At 39.4% G+C, this 22658-nt stretch overlaps 1 protein-coding gene and 1 long non-coding RNA gene across 3 annotated transcripts; both read right to left on the bottom strand.

Annotated features, from left to right (window-relative positions):
• Window positions 1-2433: 2433 nt before the first annotated feature.
• Window positions 2434-3505, bottom strand: LOC147283140 (uncharacterized). Of its 2 annotated transcripts, none has more exons than XR_015123061.1 (3): window positions 3319-3505; window positions 2997-3138; window positions 2434-2702 (listed from the first exon to the last, which is right to left on the bottom strand). It is a non-coding gene; the product is annotated as an uncharacterized LOC147283140 (long non-coding RNA). The 2 variants fall into 2 exon arrangements; XR_015123060.1 differs by having other exon boundaries at window positions 2434-2665.
• A 10407-nt stretch (window positions 3506-13912) lies between these two features.
• On the bottom strand, window positions 13913-16883 carry LOC147283139 (receptor-like protein EIX2). Its single transcript, XM_086246714.1, has one exon. The coding sequence runs from the start codon at window positions 16858-16860 to the stop codon at window positions 14080-14082; it is 2781 nt and encodes a 926-aa protein (XP_086102840.1). The 5' UTR covers window positions 16861-16883; the 3' UTR covers window positions 13913-14079.
• Between the last annotated feature and the right edge of the window lie 5775 nt (window positions 16884-22658).

The following is a 22658-nucleotide window of genomic DNA, read 5'->3' as shown; positions in this document are numbered from 1 at the left end:
TGGTCCTATATAGATGCATAATTCAAAGAAATAAGAAGGGAAAGTGCTTGAAGTGATGGAGGTTTGGAACCCAACCTTTGAGTGTCTCTCTCTCTCTCTCTCTCTCTCTCTCTCTCTCTCTCTCTCCCCTTCCCTCCCAACTTATTTAGAGAAAACACCCAGATCTGGGTTTTCAAATTTTTTTGTTTGTTTTCAGATTTGGGTTGGGAGAGGACGGGAGATAGATAGATAGAGAGAAGAGATGATGGGTCGTTGGCCGGTGAGGGAGGTCGCTCTCCATGGCTGCTGCAGGAAGAAGGTGGAGGAGGGTTTGGCTGCTACAAGAAGGTCTAGCAACCTGTCGAAGTTGACACATGGTGGACTGTGGTGACATTTTCATATATAAAGGGGTATTTTGGTCTGAAAAAATGTAAAAGTCATTATTGTTAGTTTTGGGGCTAAGGGGTCAAAAAAGTTTAAGAGGTATTTAAAAGGGTTATTGAATAAAATTTCTCATAATTCAAGCAGTAAAAGATATACAATTCTAATAAGAATTAACATAATATATAATACAGAGTAATGCTATAGGACAACCAGTTTTAGTCCACATTAACGAACCATTTGTTATGTATCCATACCGTCATACTCGGTTTTATTGGTCTATGCCTCTCTTGTTGTGTTTGTATATTGGGAGTTCATGTTGCTCTAACACTAATTTTTTTTATTGCCGATCTAAAATTAATTCAAAATTACATATTATCTCCAATTCATTTACAATTATAATCATTTTTCTTTTACATCAAAGGGATCAAATTTTATACATATATTAATCTAAAGTCATGACTCTGGTCAATCTCACCTATAATACTGTTTGAAATGATTGTACCAGGGTCTTGAGTTTGAGGCCTCCTGATATAATTAGTTGTGTTTTTGTTTTATTGGATTCCGCCCCAAACTCACCAAGTATAAAAGAGAAATATCATTTCATCCACTCAAGTATGAATAAATCTTTAAATCAGAAAATTTGAAAAAAATAGTCATTTTGTATCATTTAAAGACTTTTAGTCCTTTTGTTACAGTATTAAAAACGGGTTAGAATGAAATATCCTTTTGTTACAGTTCCAATTTATCCATTAGTGTTAAAATCTTTTAGATCCAATTTAATTGAATATTTCTGTAAAGCGGGTTAGATACATAACTGACAATTGTAATCTTCTTTCTTTCTTTCCTTTCCTCTTAAATTTGTATTTGTTATTACCTCTATTTATTTGCAAACTTTTTCCTAACTGTATGTCCAATTGCAAATGTTGAGCTAGTGAATGTGACCGGTGAAGTTATCGCAGACAAGTCCAGTCCAATTGCAACAGTCTCCTTCTCCAACCCATGATGAAAGTAGAATTGCAGAATCATTAAGAACTTGTTTGACCATGAGAAGTGCTTGCTTTTCAGTTTCTTTGCAAGGCACACCCAGATTTCTATTGCATAAGCCAATATTAATGACATGCTCACTAATCCGTAATCGGAATCCAATTCCTCCAAAATAAGGAGTGAGATTCCAATTATGGATGGCTCATGTGTTTACTAATCATATGGGAATAAAAACACAAGTGGGGCCCACATGATATTAGAAATTCAATTCCTTATTTTGGAGGAATTGGATTCTTGGGTGGGGGATAGTATTCTCATTCCTTATTTTGGATGAATTCAATTCCTTATTTTTTTTTCCCATTATACCCTCACATTAGTAAACATGCCATAAAAGTAATGATTGCAATAGTTTAAATTGTATAAAGAAGGTGATGTGTATGAGCAATGAACCATATATCAAGAGCAGTGCTAGCCTATATGTACTAGGGAGGGCCCTATATATTATTGCAGCCCCACTTTTTCTAAATCCATCCTCTACGGCAGGTCTGAAAAATTTCTTGACTAGCTAGAATAGTAACAAAAATAAGAGTATCACTTTTTCTAAGTCCACCTCCATATATCAATGTCTGGAAAAGTCCTTGACAAGGTTAAAGTTTGGTGGAGAGCAAGAGAAAAATACACAACACATTAAATACAGGGTGACTTTTATCATATCACAACACAACATGTTCAATCAAGTGGCTGTGGGACTGGGGCCAGAAAGAAAATTTGAGTGGAAAATTTGGGGTCAATGATACAGATAGTCAAGTAGTACAATTTTCTATTTGCAAGGAAAATTTAAGTTTTCTTTGCAGTTTGCTTGGAAGTGCCACTTGTTGCATTTGGATAATCTTGCCAAGAGCCATTGCTTATTGCAGCCTCACTTTTTCTAAACCCATCCTCTACGGCAGGGCAGACAAATTTCTTGACAATGTTATAGGTTCGTCAAGAGAAATGACAAATAAATAAGAGCATCACTTTTTCTATGTCCATCTCCATCAATGGCAGACAAAGTTCTTAATTTCTGAGTTAAAGCTTCGTCAAGAGTAAGAAAAAAGAACATAAAACATCTAATGCAGGGTGACTTATTTTATCACAATACGACTTGGGGTCACTGATTGTACTGATAGTAAAATAGTACAATTTTCTGTTGAAAGGTAAACTAAAATTCGATCTGTTTCCAGTTTTGCTTGGCAGTGCCACTTGTTGCGTTTGGACGATGATGCCAAGAAGCTTGCCATCAGCTAGCTTCTTAAGGTGCTCAGAATCTTGGGTTCGCCTAAAGAGTATTATAACAATGACTGTCACAAACAGCCCTGTCATGCATATAAGATAATTCAAGCAGTAAAAGATTTACAATTCTAATTAAAATTAAGATGATGTTTAATGCAGACTAATGCTAGATGAATACATTTTTGGTCCGAATTATCGAACCACTTGTTACACCATTGACTAGTTGGTAATCGACACAACACTAATTATCATATCGATCAGTCTTATCACATAATGTGGTTCACTAACGTAGTCTAAAAATATGGTCCTATATAGATGCATAATTCAAAGAAAGAAGAAGGGAAAGTGCTTGAAGTGATGGAGGTTTTGAACCCAACCTTTGAGTGTCTCAGCCTCTGGGAGATGTGATCTCCTTATCCATGCCCACCAAGGTATGATGGAGCTTCTAAAAAGTACTGGGTCCTCCTTAATTGGTAGCTGCTTCTGGATGAAGTTCAAGAAACTTCCTCCTCTTTGCTTCTGCAATGCCAATACATATAAAATAAACAATAGTTTCATGAATGTATGAAAAAATTTGAATTGGACGCAAGCATAGAACAATATATTACTCCTATACTCGAATCCCACATAACACACATGAAAATTGTATAGAAACACAACTTTTAATTTGTTATAAATCACAGAGACCAATTGGAGAACCTGCTAGAATGATACCATCCCACTCCAACTTGCCATCTTCGGAAAACATATTCAGATCCCATGTCACATTTTTCCACCGCTCATCGGTGAATTTCATCACAGACAATTCTGTACCCGAGCCATGCTTTGATTTATAGTCAGCAGACACTGTACCTCTCTATGTTAATTTAGTCCTTCAGTTTCTTCTTCTTTCCCTTTCTCAAAATCGTATATGTAGAAAGTAGGGAGGAATCCCATGCTTCGAAATTTGAAAGCTTAATTATCTTCCCTCCCCTGTTGTTGTCAGTAAAGTTTTGGGCAAGCTAGCTATTTTACTGCATCTGCCTTTAACCATTTGTAATTTTAAAAATGGGAGTGTTAGGGTGCCCGGCCCTAATGGTAATGACATGTCATTTAAAATATTAAATACTGTTAAATACATGTCACAAATAATTTTTTACATAAGCTTTTAAAAAAACTCATTTAACTTTTCTTAAAATTATAAAAAACTTGAATTAACTTACAAAATAAAAAAAATTTCCTAAAATTGGGTAAATCAAAAGAAAGAAGTTGGCGTTTGACTAGCAATTTCAATAGGCTAATAGGTGGTGTTTATTCATACTTTTTTCTTTTGCCATGGTTGTTTATTCATAATTAGTTACGTAAACGTAAACATTCAATGTTCCTGAGCTATGTCTCAGCGTTCTCTCTCCCTGTGAGAGCTTACTGTCCTGTGGTTATCCACCCCTGAGCTAGTCTCAGTCTTCCTGATCTCTCTCACCCTCTCACCTCAGAAATCTCAAAGTCCTAATGGAAGAAGATAGAAGTGCCCAGCAACTAGTAATCCAGCTGAACGAATCTCTGGATCTTGATGATATAACTTGTGGGTTTCGACTGGTTGGTACCCTCTTTGCATCTCGGATGCCAAACAAAGGAGTGGCAAAAGGGCTGATACGGAACGCCCTCTCCTCATGCGGTCAGTTCCGCCTAGCCACCAGGGACGACAAAGACGATCCCGTCTTCACTGTCACTGCGGAAGACGAAACAACCACCCAAAAACTTCTCAACGGGTCTCCCTGGAAGGTGATGGGGTTCAACTTCCATGTGCAACCATGGCCCTCCACTCTGGCACTGGAGGAAATCCCCACCCACCTCATTAGCTTCTGGGTACAAATGCGGGGAATCCCCCCGAATAAACAATCCGTGGGTAATATCAGGTTGATAGCAAACCATGTCGGGAAAGTCCTAAGTGTTGAGGACCCTCTCCTGAGTGAAGATGGAGCTTGCAGTTTTGTCCGTGCACAGATCCTCATGGACAGCAGACTACCCTTACCTCCGGGCTTCAGTTTACCAAGGAGTGAAATTGGTTGTGCTTCTTGGGTGGAGTTTAATTACGAGAATCTAGCAAAGTTTTGTTTTAGATGTGGGAGGCTGGGCCATAGCTCAGGCTGCTCATTCGAACCAACCCCTCTCCCCCAAGGAGTTGCTTATGGTGAGTGGCTCTCAGTTCCAGCAGTTCGCCGCCGGCCACGACGGGGGTATGGGTCTGCACAACAACCCAAAAGGCGTGAACCACCAAACCGGCGTCGCCCAGGCGACATAATGGAGCCACTCAGCATCGCCGGGCCGAGCACAACGGCTCCTTTGGGTCACATGCAGTCAAACAACGTTGGTGTGACAGACTGCACTGTGGAGCAGAGCCGCAGCAGTCTGTGCAGCGCAAATTTGGAAGGTAGTGGCGTGCACTGCCAAGTATTATCATCCCAAGGGGTTACAAACCTCTCTGCTACACATTTCAAATTTCAATCTTTTTCAAAAAGTCATCAAGCTGGACCTAGCTATACCCTTCCTGTCGCCACCTCCTCTCATCAAATCCCTAGGTCCCATGAAGTGATCGAGTGGGACAACTCCTCAATCCATTTTGCTAAGTCAACGGCTGACAACTCCTCGGGGCACGTGACACAAACCTTAACCCCCACAAACTCCTTCCAAGTGACGGCCAACTCTACCCCCTGGACGGCCAACTCTACCCACGAAACTAAACAAAAACCTTCGGTAGCCTCAAACCCCCCTGAGAAAACCAACCCTCCTCCTTTCTTTACCTTGAACTACTCTGATAATCTGCCTCCACCCTTTGACTACATCCCATTAAGTTCCATTTTTCCTACTCCCTTCCCCTCCCCCTTAATCGTCACCCCCTCTGTGTTAGAGGACTTTGCAGCGGTCTCTCCCCTGTTTAATGGCCCTCTGCTGTTGGAGTCACCTGCCACAGAGCCCAATCACACCTCCTCTACCCTTATACTCACAAAAATTTCGAGTCCAAGCTCCTCTCCCACTGGGGTGGAGATCCCTTTTCCAACTAGTAGTGCTGTCAACAGAAAACGCCAGACCCCTCTACAAGATGCCTCCACACCTTTTGCCTCCAACACAAAAAAAGCCAAAAATGAACCCCCCCCCTCTTTTCCCGCCACTACCCCACAACCCCCTCCCCCTCCTCGCAGTTTTTGTTTTTCTCGAAACCAGGCAAAGACCGACTTCACCCCCCTCACCGACTCCAAACCCCCAACACAAAAGAATCTTGGTCTTCCCCCCCAACCCCGTGGACGTGGTCGAGGTCGAGGCCGAGGCCGAGGCCGAAGCAGTGGTGGTAGGAAGAATTCTGGAGTTTTTTGGACTCCCTCTCAGGGTGAAGCTGACGAGTTGGTGGAGGTCCCAATAAAGCTGGACAACACCCTCGCAAAGAAGCAAGTGAATGTGTCCTCACCTCATGACAACCGAAACACATTCAACACCGATGATGGAAAGGGCTGTGGTGGCTGGCCAAAATCAGCCACGGGGTCGTCATGATCGCCATCGCTTGGAACTGCCGAGGGTTGGGGCAAGACTCGACAGTTCAAGCTCTCCGGAATCTCATCCGGAAATATCACCCCTCTATTCTCTTTCTGTCTGAAACTTGGACAAAAGGGAGTAGATTGGAAAAGCTTCGTAGGAGTTGTAAGTTTGATAAAAGTTGGTATGTTGACACGAGCGGTAGAGGTGGTGGCTTAGCCCTCTGGTGGAAGTCTTCTCTCACTGTGGAAATTCTTTCATCAGAGAAACACTTGATTGACTCTATTATTATCCCCCTCGGCGGGGAAGCAGCCCGAGTATCGTGGATATATGGACCTTGTCGTGACGCTGAAAAACTTCAGTTCTGGGACTCCTTGAACTTGATGGGATCCTCCTTTAATGGGCCATGGTGCTGCATTGGAGATATGAATGAAACCATTAGTCCCCAGGAAAAAGTTGGGGGGCGACAGTGGGATTTCGGTAAGAGGAGGTTCCTACGTGACTTCATCTCCAATAATGAGCTTATAGATATTGGTTTTAAGGGCCCGAAATTCACCTGGAAGCGCTTTTGGCCCGAGTGGGGATTGATTTGCTGCCGCCTCGACAGGGTACTGGTCAATATGGCGTGGGTTGAGGCTTGGCCTGAATCCTCTGTTTTGCATGGCCCAATTATTGGGTCCGATCACGCCCCCCTAATCTTTCATACCGAGCCCCAGGTGAAGAAAGGACCTCGTCCTTTTCGCTTTGAATCCTTCTGGTTGAAGGACGAGGAGTGCTGTCGTGTAATAGAGAAGGGATGGGCAAAAAATTTTTCGGGGTCCATAGCTTGGCAGTGGGTTCAAAAGCTGAAGTCTTGCAAAAAAGAGCTTGTTCCTTGGAGTAAACTGAAGTTTGGGAACTCAAAATTGTTGATTGATTGCCACCTGTCTGAACTACAGGAAATTCAAGATAATCCTTTGATGAACGATCGTTGCTCCTTCCTCCAAAAGGAAATCTCAACGTTATGGGGCAGGGAAGAGGCTTTTTGGAAACAACGTTCCCGTGTTACCTGGCTCCAAGAGGGTGACTCAAACTCCAAGTTCTTTCACCTCACTACGCTCCAACATAGACAAAGGAACAAAGTTTTGAAGATTAAGGCTGCTTCGGGTTGCTGGCTTGATCGAGAAAACTCTATAAGGAACGAGTTTGAAGGGCACTTTAAATCAATTTTTACATCCAGCGGTTCTAGAGATATGGACCCTGCTCTTCATTGTATTCAACCAGTGGTCAATGCTCAGATGAATGCCGATCTCCTAAAGCCCCTCAATCCAGATGAAATTCATGATGCAGTAACCCAAATGGGTCCTTTCAAGTCCGCTGGTCCAGATGGGTTCCAAGGCGTGTTCTACCAACAATCTTGGCCTATCATCAAGGAAATTGTTACGGGGGCAACGATCGATTTCTTCAATGGGGGCCCTATTATTTCTCAGTTAAACCAAACAAACATTGTCCTCATTCCAAAGGTCCCTAACCCCGAAAGTGTGTCTCAATTTCGGCCCATAAGTCTATGCAACTTTTCTTACAAAATCTTGGCCAAAGTTTTAGCCAATAGACTCAAATGCCTTTTACCAGAAATCATATCCCCTCACCAATGTGCCTTTGTGCTTGGGAGGCAAATCCAAGACAACATTTTGATTGCTCATGAGGTGTTTCACCACCTGAAACTCAAGAAGTGTGGGGGGAATTTTGAACTAGGCCTCAAACTTGACATGAATAAGGCGTACGACCGGGTGGAATGGGATTTCCTTGAGCTTGTAATGCTCCGCATGGGGTTTGATTGCAGATGGGTAAATTTGATCATGGAATGCGTAAGGACTGTTTCTTTCTCAGTCATTTTCAATGGGAAAGTTGGCTCCTCCTTCGACCCGAGCAGAGGCCTCCGTCAAGGGGACCCTTTATCTCCTTATTTATTCCTCTTGGTCTCGGAAGTCCTATCTTGCTATATCTCCAATGAAATTGCTGCAAATCGTCTTCTTGGGATTAATCTCAGCCGATTTGGTCCAACTCTATCCCACCTCTTCTTTGCGGATGACTCCCTCTTCTTCCTAAAGGCTTCGGTCCCAAATTGTGTGAGATTAAAAGAAATTCTTGATCTATATTGCAAAGCCTCGGGGCAACAAGTCAATTTTCAGAAGTCCAACTTATTCTTTTCCCCAAACACACCTTCGTTTTTAAGGAATGTCCTATGCTCTCTTCTGAACGTGGGGCATACAGAGAACCCAGGCCTATACCTTGGGCTTCCAACAATTTGGGGTCGCTCCAAAAAACTTGCCCTGGCTTTTGTCAGAGAAAAGATCCTGGCCCGTATCCATGGGTGGAAACAAAAGGTGCTATCCCAAGCAGGCAGAGAAGTTTTGATCAAATCAATAGCCTATGCAATCCCCAATTATCCTATGCATTGTTTCTTATTCCCCAAAGGGTTGTGCGATGAGATTGACTCCTGTATCTCCAATTTCTGGTGGGGGCAACAGGAAGATGAATTCAAGATTCATTGGAAATCTTGGGACTTTTTGTGCCTGGCTAAAGACCATGGGGGGCTTGGGTTTCGTAATTTGCTGGACTTCAACAAGGCTCTGCTTGCCAAACAGTCATGGAGGCTCATCCAACAGCCCAATGCGTTGTGGGCCCAGGTGTTAAAGGGACTTTATTTCCCTCATGGTGACTTTATTAAAGCAACGAAAGGAGCTAGAGCCTCCTGGGCCTGGAGCAGTATGTTGGTGGGTAGAGATTTATTGCTTGAAGGTGCTCTGTGGCAAGTGGGAAATGGATCACAAATAAACATTTGGGAAGATCGTTGGTTCCCAGGGGGTCCTTTATCGTGCTCAGTTTCTATCCCTCCTCATGCTCCAACTAATGTTTCTTCCCTTATTGATTGGTCAACAAGATCCTGGGATCTTCGGCCTTTACAGGGAGTGGTGAATGAGATCTCCCTTGGTGCCATTCAGTCTATCCTGCTTGGGGATGAAGATGCTGATGATAGACTCATTTGGGAGGCTACCCCTTCAGGGGTCTACTCGGTTCGCTCGGGGTATAAGTTTTCTCGGTTGAACTCTTTCCGCTACCTCCCTGTTAGACCGGGCCCCTCTGCTCGAGTTGACAATTCTATTTGGAAACTTCTATGGAAGATTAAGACCCTCCCCAAGATCAGAATTTTCCTCTGGAAATGCCTCCACAATGCTCTACCCACGTTCTACTCTCTTTTCAAGAGAAGGCTTATGAATTCCCAATTATGCCCGATTTGTGAAACATACCCAGAAACTGTAGAACATGTCTTATTCCTTTGCCCCTGGTCAAGAGGGGTCTGGTTTGTGAGTAAGCTGGCTCTCAAGTATGACCTTATGACTTTCTCTTCTATGGCAAATTGGCTCTCTACTTTTTCTAACAATGCAGATTTTCCCCATGACGATCGCGACTCGGGCCTCTCGCTGGCTTCCTTTCTGTGCTGGGGTATCTGGAAAGCTAGATGTTCCTATGTGTTTGAGGGATCCCCTCTATCTCCAGTTGTGGTCGCTAATTCAGCGGAGGGGGCAGCAATGGAATTCCAGGAAGCTTCTTCCAAAAGGACCCCTCCTCTTAATTTGGATGCCCAAGAGCAAAATAGCAGCACCTCTGTTTCATGGACTCCACCAACTCCGGGAATTATTAAGATAAACCTTGATGGCTCATGGGATCCTATCTCATCCTGGGGAGGAAGTGCAGTAATAGCTCGGGATCATCTGGGCAACATTATTGATGGGTCCTCGCGTTCTTTCATGGCCAACTCTGCTCTCGAAGTCGAAGCTTCGGCGGCCCTCGAAGCAGCCCAGTTGGCGGTGAACAATGGATTCACCCAAGTCTTATTTGAATCTGACAACAAAGAGCTCATCCAAAGTATCAATGGCAAAATCCCGAGAGGAAGATGGAGGATTTATCCGCTTCTCACAGCCATCAAAAACTGCTTGTCTAGCTTCCCTTGTTCCTGGTCTTGGGCCCCTAGGAGTTCCAACTCTGCGGCAGACCATATTGCCGCTCTTGCTAGAAGGAGGATGTGCCCGGACAACTGGGTCATTCGACCCCCATCCTCCCTGGTCGGTGTTCTCTCCAGAGATGGCCTCCCCTGCCCTCCTTGTTTTAACTGAACCTTGGGTGGTCTCCCAACTGAAGGCGCGGGACCGGAGGGGGGTCTCTGTGTCATCTTCGTGTTTTCTTGTTGGGTGACTCAATCCCTCTTTTGTTCGTTGACTCCTAGGCCTGTAGCGTTACTTGTTTGTTTCTTTGTTGCTGTCTCTGTAGCTTTGCTTATTTGGTTCTTTGTTGTTTGTCTCTGGCTGCCTTTGTGGCTCTCTTTGAATGAAAATTCTATTGACCAAAAAAAAGTTACGTAAACATTCAACAATTACACCATAAATTTTATGTACTATATTGTTTAGTAATAGTGAAAAACAAATGATCCCTGGCATGTTTAATAGCAACGAACCAAGTACACTCCAAAACTCGGACAAGAATCTCAGTCCCAAAAGCTCATATAAAACCAGTTGTATTGAAGTAAACCCCATTTGTACTACAGTTCTCTTTGAGTGGAGGTCCACAAAGGTTATTGCATACAATACAAGTATCTTATCTCATATTTTCAAGAGAAATCCACATTCACTATGTTAATTGAACAATTTATTATTCCAATTATAACATTTTGGTGATACACTCCTTTTTTCTTGAATACACATGAATATGTTTAGGGCATTTCTTGTAGTTACATGAAAACATTTGGAGAAATTTTATTCAATAACCCTTTTAAATACTCTTTAAACTTTTTTTACCCTCTAGCCCCAAAATTAACAATAATGACCCTTTTTAACTTGAAATATCCATAATACTGTTTACATCCAAATTTAGCACCTATCATTGACGAAATTGTTGAAAATAGCAGGAAAATAGGATAATTATCATTAATTATTCTATGAATTTTATTGATATTTTGGTGGATTTTCCTAGATATTAATTGTGCAATTTACTTGGGATTGAAGGAAAATCAAGAGAGATATGGTGCAATAAGGAAAAGATTCTAAAGACTTGATGGCCAAGGAAGCCGATTTCTACTCACACAAGGATTGCTCGGCACTAGGTTGTCATCTTCCTATAAATACATCTCTTCAAGAAGGAAAAAGCTCTACACCAAATCTCAATACAATAATCAAATATCAACAATCAAGCAACTAAATTCCTCAAGTTCTCCAAGCAACCAGTTTTCTCAGTTCTTAGGATTTTATTAGTCAATTTTCTTTTGTTTTGTAGCTCTGCTAAGAACGACTTTCTTAGTATTGATTTCACAATAATTCTAGTATTTGGTTAAGTTCTCAATCAATTGTCATCGTTCTTGATTTTTCTTAGATTGTTCATCCTACTAAAGTCCTTTAATTTTCACAAGCAAGAAACGAACCTCGACAAGTTCTCGTTCCTTTACTTGTCGCATAATCGTTTGTTTGAAGACATATTTATTTTCGGCACAGTATTTTATTTTTATTAATATTTTCTATTACGGCCTCTCGACAGAGAATAGTGGCATGCCCGAAAGCACCTAAAAGACAAAAAGCTCTATTGATTCATGGCCATCCATATCTATGCCGTGACATTTTTTCAGGATAACAAATACCATCCATAAAAAACCCTTTTTTTTGCTGTAGTTTTTTTTTTTTTTTTTTTTTTTCTCCTTTCTCTTCTCAAGTCAATCACTGCCCCTCCCTCCCTCCCTCCCCAACCAACCACTGCCTCCTTTGCCGTCGCGTCCCTCGCAGCCCCAGCCACCGACGCCCCCATCCTCTGCCGCTACAGTAAACCAAGTAGATGCGGCACCAAACCCAACAAACCAAGCAAAATCCAATGAAAAAAACTCACGTTGCCCTGCAATACACCCTTTCCTCCCCCTTGTTGCCCATCAAAACCCACAAAAAAAAACCCCGAAAATGGTTGATTCTTTAAGAGATCAGACCCATCAAAACCCAGCAATAGAGAAAAAGAAGATGCAAAAATTTTCAAATCTGGTCGACACATGGTCAAATTTGCGGTCGCCACATGGCCACATGGCGACCACAAATTACTTTTGTGGAATTTTTGACCACAAATTCGACCATATTTTCTCCTCTTTTGGGTTTTGAATCTTTTTTTTTTTTTTTAGATTTGGGTTAGAAGAGAAGGGGAGAGAGATAGAGAGAGAAGATGATGGGTCGCTGGCCGGTGCCCACCACCATCCTCCACCTCCTCCACTGACCCTCTCATCTCTGTCTCTCTTTCTCTGTCTCTTTGTCTCTCTCTTCCTTTCCCTCCCAACCCATTTAGAGAAAACACCCAGACCTGGGTTTTCGAAATTTTTGTTTTTGTTTTCAGATTTGGGTTGGGAGAGGAAGAGAGATAGATAGATAGAGAGAGGAGATGATGGGTCGTTGGTCGTCGCTCTCCATGGCTGCTGCAGGAAGAAGGTGGAGGAGGGTTTGGCTGCTGCAAGAAGGTCCAGCAACCTATTGAATTTTTGGTCGACACATGGTGGATTGTGGTGACATTTTCATATATAAAGGGGTATTTTGGTCTGAAAAAATGCAAAAGGGTCATTATTGTTAGTTTTGGGGCTAGGGGGTCAAAAAAGTTAAAGAGGTATTTAAAAGGGTTATTAAATAAAATTTCTCATAATTCAAGCAGTAAAAGATATAAAATTCTAATTAGAATTAACATAATATATAATATAGAGTAATGCTATAGAACTACCAGTTTTAGTCCACATTAACGAACCATTTGTTATGTATGCTTTTATCCATACCGTCATATTCGGTTTTATTGGTCTATGCCTCTCTTGTTGTGTTTGTATATTGGGTTCATGTTGCTGTAACACTAAATTTTTTTAGAGAAAATTATGCGTTTGGTCCACTTATTATTTCATAAATCTCATTTTGGTCCACAAATTTTTTTAAGTTGCATATTGGTCCACGAATTGTCTGATGTGTTCCATTTCGGTCCAAAATGGACAATTTTGTCCCACAAAGTCAACTCCTTGGTACAAAACTGAGGGGCAAAATTGTCCAGTTTGCTCGGTTTGGACCAAAATGGAACACTTTAAGCAATTTGTGGACCAGTATGGAACTTAAAAAAAATTGTGGACCAAAACAGAATTTATGGAATAATAAGTGGACCAAACGCGTAATTTACTCTTTTTTTATTGTCAATCTAAAATTAATTCAAAATTAATTCAGAATTACATATTATCTCCAATTCATTTACAATTATAATCATTTTTCTTTTACATCAAAGGGATCGAATTTTATACATATATTAATCTAAAGTCATGACTCTGGTCAATCTCACCTATAATACTGTTTGAAATGATTGTATCAGGGTCTTGAGTTTGAGGTCTCCTGATATAATTAGTTGTGTTTTTGTTTTATTGGATTCCGCCCCAAACTCACCAATTATAAAAGAGAAATATCATTTCATCTACTCAAGTATGAATAAATCTTTAAATAAGAAAATTTGAAAAAAATAGTCAGATTTTGTATCATTTAAAGACTTTTAGTCCTTTTTTTACAGTATTAAAAGCGAGCACTACTTGAGATGTAGATCTCTATAACTTTTAAAAAAATAAAGATAAAAATCTTTAATGGAACAAAAAAATTTGTTAGTTTTTAACTGTAATTCAAGTTATATTAATGCCTTGATCTTCCCCGTCACTATGAAGAGCACTACTTATTTATAAATTAGTAAATCTTACAATTTCATAAGGGACTGAAAAAACTGTGAAAAAGCTTTATATTCCAAATATTATTTCTTTTAACACAATAAAAACATGACAACAAAAGGGTAACCTTGGGTACAATAAAATACAATGCACATTTCCTTTTAGCAAGCCCAAACACAACAAACTCACTCAATATGCAGAAGCACCAAAACTAGCTAAATATATTCAACAATTACACCATAAAGTTTACGTACTATGTTATTAAGGATTCGTGAAAGACCAACGCTCCATGGCATGTTTACTAGCAGCGAACCAAGTATACTCCAAAACCCAAACGCGAATCCAAGTCCCAAGCTGAGGTAGAACCACTTGTCTTCAAGTAAATGATATCCTCTGTGTTCCCCAATTGTTGGTGGTATCTTCCTATTTGCACTGCAATTCTGGTTTAGTGGAGGTCCGCAAAGCTTATTGCCAATAAAACTAAACTGATCAAAGCTTTGAATCTGAGTGCCTTCTGGAATGTGACCCTTCAAATTATTGTAGGACAAGTTCAAGTGACTGAGAAATGTCAAACTCGCCAAGCTTTGAGGAATTTCACCAGAAAGTTGGTTCATCGACAAATCAAGAGATTCTAAACTTCTCATGTTACTGATGTTTGAGGGGATTCTTCCAGCCAAAAGATTATTTGATAAATTCAAAGTCTGCAAGCCAATGAGGGTGGTCAGTTCCTCAGGGATCTCCCCAATTATGATGTTGTTTGAAAGATCAATGCTTGTAACCAAATACAGCGTTTTTTCATACTCCACTTCTCTGCCTTTTGTCACTACGATTGCATTGTCCAAGTAACAGTTCGAAACAGAACAGTTCACACCAATACTAAGGGGATAGTTGGATTTTGACAAGGTGGCCATGGCACTGAAATTGAGGAAGCACTTTGGAATTATTCCTGACAGATTGTTATATGCAAGGTCCAAGATTTGGAGAGAATTGAGATCACAGAGTTCGTAAGGAATGCCACCTTGAAGCTTATTCGAATGAAAGTCAAGAACCATCAAATTTGAAAGGCTTTTCCCTATCCATGTTGGTAAGTTCCCGACAAGTTCATTCCCACCAAGCTCAAGAATAAACAATTGGGTACAGTTTTGCAGGGATAGTGGTAATTTTCCAGATAGGTGATTATTCTGCAAGTGCAATGATTCGAGGAATTGCAAATATCCCATGGAGCTTGGAATATTCCCAGTGAAGTTGTTGTTTTCTAAATTTATGGCTCTCAAGTTTGTCCAATTCATCCAACAATCAGGAATTTTTCCAGAGAGAAGATTATGTCCAAGATAGAGGATTTTTAGGTTCTTTGGTCCATCCATCTGATCACAAAAGAAGTGGAACACTGATCCAGAAAATGATGATTTGGAAAGGTCTAGGATTTCTACTGAAGAGGAAACAAGAGGTAAGGAACCGTTGAATTGGTTAGAGCTTAGATCAATCGTTTGAGCAACTATTTTATTTTGAATCTCCCCATACAATTGATTGTGTGAGAGATTCAGATGACGTAAATGGGAAGATAAGTTCCACAGCCAAGTCGGAATAGTATCTGAAATTCCTGTACTGGATAAACTTAATATCTCTAATTTTGTTTGTCTCCGAAGCCAGGTAGGAAATTCATGCCCCAAATGCCAATTATCTAAAAGTAAGTGGCTAAGTGGAAAAGGAGGAAGCCAATCTCCACTAGTTTTCAATGAGTTTCCATTTGCAATCAAGGACTTCAATCTCGTAAGATTAGTAAAAAGAACTTCAGACACTAAACCTTCTAATGAATTACCAGGAATACCTAAAAACGACAACATTTCTAGTTGACCAATAGTTTCTGGAAGAGCTCCATTAAACTGATTGTTAGAAATGAATAATTCTTCTAAGCATGACAGATTTCCTAGGGACGCTGGAATGGGACCTGATATTGAATTACCAGAAAGATCAAGGAAGGTTAAATTTTTCAAATATCCTACCTGCTCTGTTAGATGACCTGAAAGATTATTAAAATCTAATGACAATGACTTTATTTGAGGAACTGAATTACAAGTAGACAAACTTTCAAAGATTTCTGATACGTTTCCGCTGAAATTGTTCACTGACAGATTAAGATGCATCAACTCACAAAGATTTACAACTGGAAAATCAGTTATAGGAATTGGACCATGGAAACCACATTCAACGAGATCAAGAGAAACTAGATTTCTAAGACCAAAAAACCAACTGGGCATCAAAGAAGCAAAGTTGTTGAAAGAAAGATCGATGACGACAAGTGAAGTAAAATTAATGATAGGAAGAGGGGGAATGTGATGAAGTCCACACTCGTACATATGCAACTCTACCAAAGAGGGGAGCATGTTTGTTACTTGCAACCAATGATCAAATGCTTTGCTAAGATTTACACCACTCATGTCCAAGTGTTCCAAGTGAGAAAGACCAGAAATCCATTGGAGGTTTTCAACCTCCAAATCATTGTCATCAAGACGCAGATCGCGTAGACTTGAGAGATTTCCTAGTTGATGAGGAATTGTTCCACCAAACCCTGCTTCTGAGAGGTTAAGATATCTTAAACTTTTCAGAGAACCAAAGAATCTAGGAATTTTTATTCCTTCAAAATAATTATTGCTTAGGTCCAAGTAGCTGAGGTGCTTTAAATTGAGAAGAGAAGGATTTATCTTACCACCCAAGGGAGAGTAATTTGAAAAAGAACTATTAAGGTGGAACTCGCGAATGTGACCGGTGAAGTTATCGCAGACAACTCCAGTCCAATTGCAACAGTCTTCTTCACCAACCCATGATGAAAGTCGATTATTAGTATCATCAAGATCTTGCTTGAGCATGAGAAGTGCTTGTTTTTCACTTTCGTTGCAAGGCACACCCAGATTTCCATTGCATAAGCCAATACTAAAAGTAATGGTTGCAATAGTCAGAAACCTAACAACTAAAACAGCTCTCATGGTTCTCCCCATAAAGTTTAAATTGTATAAAGTAGGTTATGCGTAAGAGCAATGAACCAACAAGAGCAGTGCTAACCTATATATAGATATATACTAGGGAGGGCCCTATATATTATTGCAGCCCCACTTTTTCTAAATCCATCCTCTACGGCAGGTCCGACAAATTTCTTGACTAAGAGTCAAGAGAATAGAACCAACAAAAATAAGAGTATCAGTTTTTCTAAGTCTGCCTCCATCAATGTCCGAAAAAGTCCTTGACAAAGTAAAAGCTTCGTGGAAAGCAAGAGGAAAAAACACGACACATTAAATACAGGATTTATATGAAAGTTATTCTACTTTAATTATTATGCCTTTCATCATTAGGTAGACTCGTTGCTATGTGTCGGTAGACTAGCTGTAATGCGTTTGTAAGAAAATATCAATACATCAGAAAAGTGTGGCAATTAATCAATTCTAATAAATTTAATGGGAACGGGTTTTTCAACCTTTCTAATAAATTTATAAAAAAAGATTACAACCCAAACCTATTACTTATTTTTTATAAGAAAACAAATTCAGCCCCAAATGTAGAACTCTAAAATTTCATATATTAACTCTGTCTTTAGTCCCTTATCCTTCAGAACTAGTTTATTTTCATAATTTGTATTTATTAGAATTGATCATTATTAGCTATTTGATTTGTGTTTGGCTATGTGGGTAGGCATCAAGAACAAGTTGGATTTTGGCAATATTGTGTATGGCTTGATCTCATGAATCTTATAGTGAGATCGACATAGCAATTTCAACTAAAAAAAATTATGATGAGAACGTGAAAACAAAGAAAGTAAAAAATGATGGTGCAGAGGCTTAAATCTAAAACTTGCGATGAGAACTTTAATCCAAAAATTGTGATAAAAATTTGATTTTAGAAATCATGAACTTTGAACATGATCGAATTAGAATGGCGAGAGATGGAGCAGGTGCCGTTGCAATTTGTAAAATGGTCTTTCACAAAAAAGATGTTAATATGATGTGTCAAATATATAATGATGTATAGAAATAGTTGTGCCACATATGATTAAGGTATATTTAATTTAAAATGACATGGAGTTTGAGGCATAAATTGAGACTCATAATCTTTTCTCTTATATTTTAAGTCAAATTCTCCACATCACACAAGAATTGAATATCCAATTTATCCATGTGTGTCAAAATCTTTTAGATCCAATTTAATTGAATATTTCTGTAAAGCAGGTTAGATACATAACTGACAATTGTAATCTTCTTCCTTTCTTTCCTTTCCTCTTAAATTTGTATTTGTTATTACCTCTATTTATTTGCAAACTTTTTTCCTGGCTGTATGTCCAATTGCAAATGTCGAGCTAGCAAATGTGACCGGTGAAATTATCCAGACAACTCCAGTCCAATTCCAACAATCTCCTTCCCCAACCCATGATGAAAGTAGAATTGCAGTATCATTAAGAACTTGTTTGAACATGAGATCGAAGTGCTTGTTTTTCAGTTTCTTTACAAGGCACACCCATATTTCCATTGCATAAGTCAATACTAATGACATGTTTACTAATCTGTAATCGCAATCAAATTCCTCCAAAATAAGGAGTTAGATTCGAGGAGTTGGATTCTGATTAAAGACGACTCATGTGTTTACTAATCATAGGGGAATAAAAACACAAGTGGGGCCCACAAGATATCAGGAATTCAATTTCTTGTTTTGGAGGAATTGGATTCTTGGGTGAGTGATAGTATTCTGACTCCTTATCTTGGAGGAATTCAATTTCTTATTTTTTTTTTTCTCATTATACCCTCACATTATTAATTAGCATATAAAATAATTTATTTAGAATAAGAACATTTTAGTAATCAAATGCCCACATGATATCATTCATGCTCTGATTCTAGATAGGTTAGTAAATAGTTTCAATGGAAATCCAATTCCTCCTCAATGCAATATATTCCTTCTCAATTCAATTCCTCCAAACCCAATTACGGATTAGTCAACATGCCATAAAAGTAATTGCTGCAATAGTTTAAATTGTATAAAGTAGGTGATGCGTATGAGCAGTGCTACCCTATATCAAGAGCAGTGCTACCCTATATATACTAGGGAGGGCCGTATATATTATTGCAGGCCCACTTTTTCTAAATCCATCCTCTACGGCAAGTCTGAAAAATTTCTTGACTAGAATAGTAACAAAAATAAGAGTATCACTTTTTCTAAGTCCACCTCCATATATCAATGTCTGGAGAAGTCCTTGACAGGGTTAAAGTTTGGTGGAGAGCTAGAGAAAACACAACACATTAAATACAGGGTGACTTATCATATCACAACACAACATGTTCAATCAAGTGGCTGTGGGACTGGGGCCAGAAAGAAAATTTGAGTGGAAAATTTGGGGTCAATGATACAGATAGTCAAGTAGTACAATTTTCTATTTGCAAGGAAAATTTAAGTTTTCTTTGCAGTTTGCTTGGAAGTGCTACTTGTTGCATTTGGATAGTCTTGCCAAGAGCCATTGCTTATTGCAGCCTCACTTTTTTTAAACCCACCCTCTTCGGCAACTTACAAAAAAAGGTTCCAAATTATCTACAAATGTTATTGTCACTACTTATTGGGTGTCACCTATTCATTTGAGCCTCAACATACCTTCAACCCCTCAGTAAATCATAGAGGTTTTCATTAATGAGGCCCACATGATGTCAGAAATTCAGTTCCTTATTTTGGAGAAATTGAATTCTTGGGTGGGGGATAATATTCTCATTCCTTATCTTGGACGAATTTAATTTCTTATTTTTTTTTTCCATTATATCTTCACATTAGTAAACATGTCATAAAAGTAATGGTTGCAATAATTTAAATTGTATAAAGTAGGTGATGTGTCTGAGCAATGAACCATATATCAAGAGCAATGCTAGCCTATATAATATATATACTAGGGAGGGCCTATATATTATTGCAGCCCCACTTTTTCTAAATCCATCCTCTACGGCAGGTCTGAAAAATTTCTTGACTAGAATAGTAACAAAAATAGGAGTATCACTTTTTCTAAAAAGTACTGGGTCCTCCTTAATTGGTAGCTGCTTCTGGATGAAGTCCAAGAAACTTCCTCCTCTTTGCTTCTGCAATGCCAATACATATAAAATAAACAATAGTTTCATGAATGTATGAAAAAATTTGAATTGGACGCAAGCATAGAACAATATATTACTCCTATACTCGAATCCCACATAAAACACATGAAAATTGTATAGAAACACAACTTTTAATTTGTTATAAATCACAGAGACCAATTGGAGAACCTGCTAGAATGATACCATCCCACTCCAACTTGCCATCTTCGGAAAACATATTCAGATCCCATGTCACATTTTTCCACCGCTCATCGGTGAATTTCATCACAGACAATTCTGTACCCGAGCCATGCTTTGATTTATAGTCAGCAGACACTGTACCTCTCTATGTTAATTTAGTCCTTCAGTTTCTTCTTCTTTCCCTTTCTCAAAATCGTATAGGTAGAAAGTAGGGAGGAATCCCATGCTTCGAAATTTGAAAGCTTAATTATCTTCCCTCCCCTGTTGTTGTCAGTAAAGTTTTGGGCAAGCTAGCTATTTTACTGCATCTGCCTTTAACCATTTGTAATTTAAAAAATGGGAGTGTTAGGGTGCCCCTAATGGTAATGACATGTCATTTAAAATATTAAATACTGTTAAATACATGTCACAAATAATTTTTTACATAAGCTTTTAAAAAAACTCATTTAACTTCTCTTAAAATTATAAAAAACTTGAATTAAATTTCAAAATAAAAAACTTTTAAATAATGTTTCCTAAAATTTGGTAAATCAAAAGAAAGAAGTTGGCGTTTGACAGGCAATTTCAAAAGGCTAATAGGTGGTTGTTTATTCATACTTTTTTCTTTTGCCATGGTTGTTTATTCATAATTAGTTGCGTAAACATTTTTGGCCTGATTAATTGGTCTGCTGTCTCGATCTTTTTACTTTTTCTTGGTCTGCATCCCTTGGGCATCTTTTTAAAATATCTACCAATGGGCTGGAATTTTGAAAAAAAGCTGATTTTCATTTCTTAACCAAACAGGCCTTGGGTCAAAAATTGTCAAAACAAGTGATTTTAAGTCTGAAAAAGCAATACCAAGCGGGGCCTTCTTGTAGCTACGTGAAAACATATTGTTAGGGCTTGTGGCCTTGTATTATGTACACTGTTATGTTCTTTTGGGTTTCTGGCCTTTTTTTAATGGCTCAATTACAAAAAACTCTCATGAACTATGGGGACTATTTCAAACAGGTCCACAAACTACAAAATATTTCAAATAAGTCCACCAATTATCAAAAACCATGAAAAAATGCATTCTGTCAATGGTTCCGTCATTGGTGCTATTAAATACCAACATGAACAAGTTGATTTGATTTTTTAGATGATGTGGCAGATTTTTCCCACCCAAAATTTGACACATGGAACCCTAAACACGTAAATAGCCCACCCAAAATTTGACACATGGAGATCCAGGTGTCAAGTTTTGGGCGGGAAAAATTCACCACATCATCTAAAAAACTACGTCAACACGTTGGCACTTAACAACCCATGGAACCCTTGATGAAATGCGTTTTCTGATGGTTTTTGTTATAGATTATTCATGAATTTGCCTCCTGAAACTAACGTTTTTTCTCATTTTGCCCCCTTAAAGTTAAATTTTCCCAATTTGCCCCCGAACTTTACAAATGACTTTTATTAGACTATTTCCGTCCAACTCCATCCATTTTGTTGTTAAAGAGCTGATGTGGCACATGTGGGATCCTTTTTTAGTTATGTAAGATCTCATATGGACAAAAAAAGTAATAAAAAATTATTTGTAAACTAAACAAAAAAAAAATCACAAAAAAATTCAATTAAACAAAAAACTAAACAAACACATTAAAAAAAAAAAAAAAAAAACCCAAAATCCCTTCCCCGGCCACCCACAACCAATGTAGCCACCACTCTCCCCACTAGCCAACCCCAACGACAATATCTCCGGCGACCCCTCCTCCCATCTCTCTCTCTCTCTCTCTCTCTCTCTCTCTCTCTCTCTCTCTCTCTCTCTCTCTCTCTCTCCCCTCTCTCCCCCTCTCTCTCTCTCTCATTCTCTGCAAATTCCCTAAAACCATAACCTCAATCACCCACCAAGCTCTCCCCATCTAAACCCTCATCCGCGCCTCCACCATATGTTCCTCCACCTTCTCCGCCAGCCAAACTCATTCCCTTCACGCGCCGGCTACCCCTCTCTCTTTCTGTCTCTCTCTACCTGGCTTCAAATTTCCTGCATAAAAGCTCACGGTGGCTTCAATGGCTTCCAGCAGAAAGTGAGAGAGAGAGAGAGAGAGAGAGAGAGAGAGAGAGAGAGAGATCGAGAAAAAGAGATGGGGGCAGTGAAGTGGGGTTGGGTTAGGGTGGGGATGGAGGCTCGGGGTGGGGGGTTTGCTCCTTCCCCCCTTTTATTTTTTTTTATTCTTTTAGTTTTGTTTTTAATTTTTTATTACTTTGTTTTTTTTCTTCTTTCTGACGTGTGCCCATTTGGCGAGTTGTCAATCCCACTCACCTCTTTAGTCTAGTAAATTACCAAAATGGCCATCCACATAGGCGCAACGTCAACTTTTTTAACGGACTAATGGATGGAGTTGACTAAATGAGTCATTTGTAAAGTTCGAGAACCAAAGTGAGAAGAATTAACTTTAAGGGAGCAAAGTGAGAAAAAAAGTTAGTTTCAGGAGGCGAATAAGCCTTTTGTTAATTGGTGAACGTGCTTGAAATATTTTGTG

The sequence above is a fragment of the Dryas octopetala genome, chromosome 6 (assembly GCF_963921425.1).
Source record: "Dryas octopetala chromosome 6, drDryOcto1.1, whole genome shotgun sequence".
Lineage (NCBI taxonomy): Eukaryota > Viridiplantae > Streptophyta > Magnoliopsida > Rosales > Rosaceae > Dryas > Dryas octopetala.
This window is presented reverse-complemented; position numbering and strand designations above follow the sequence as displayed.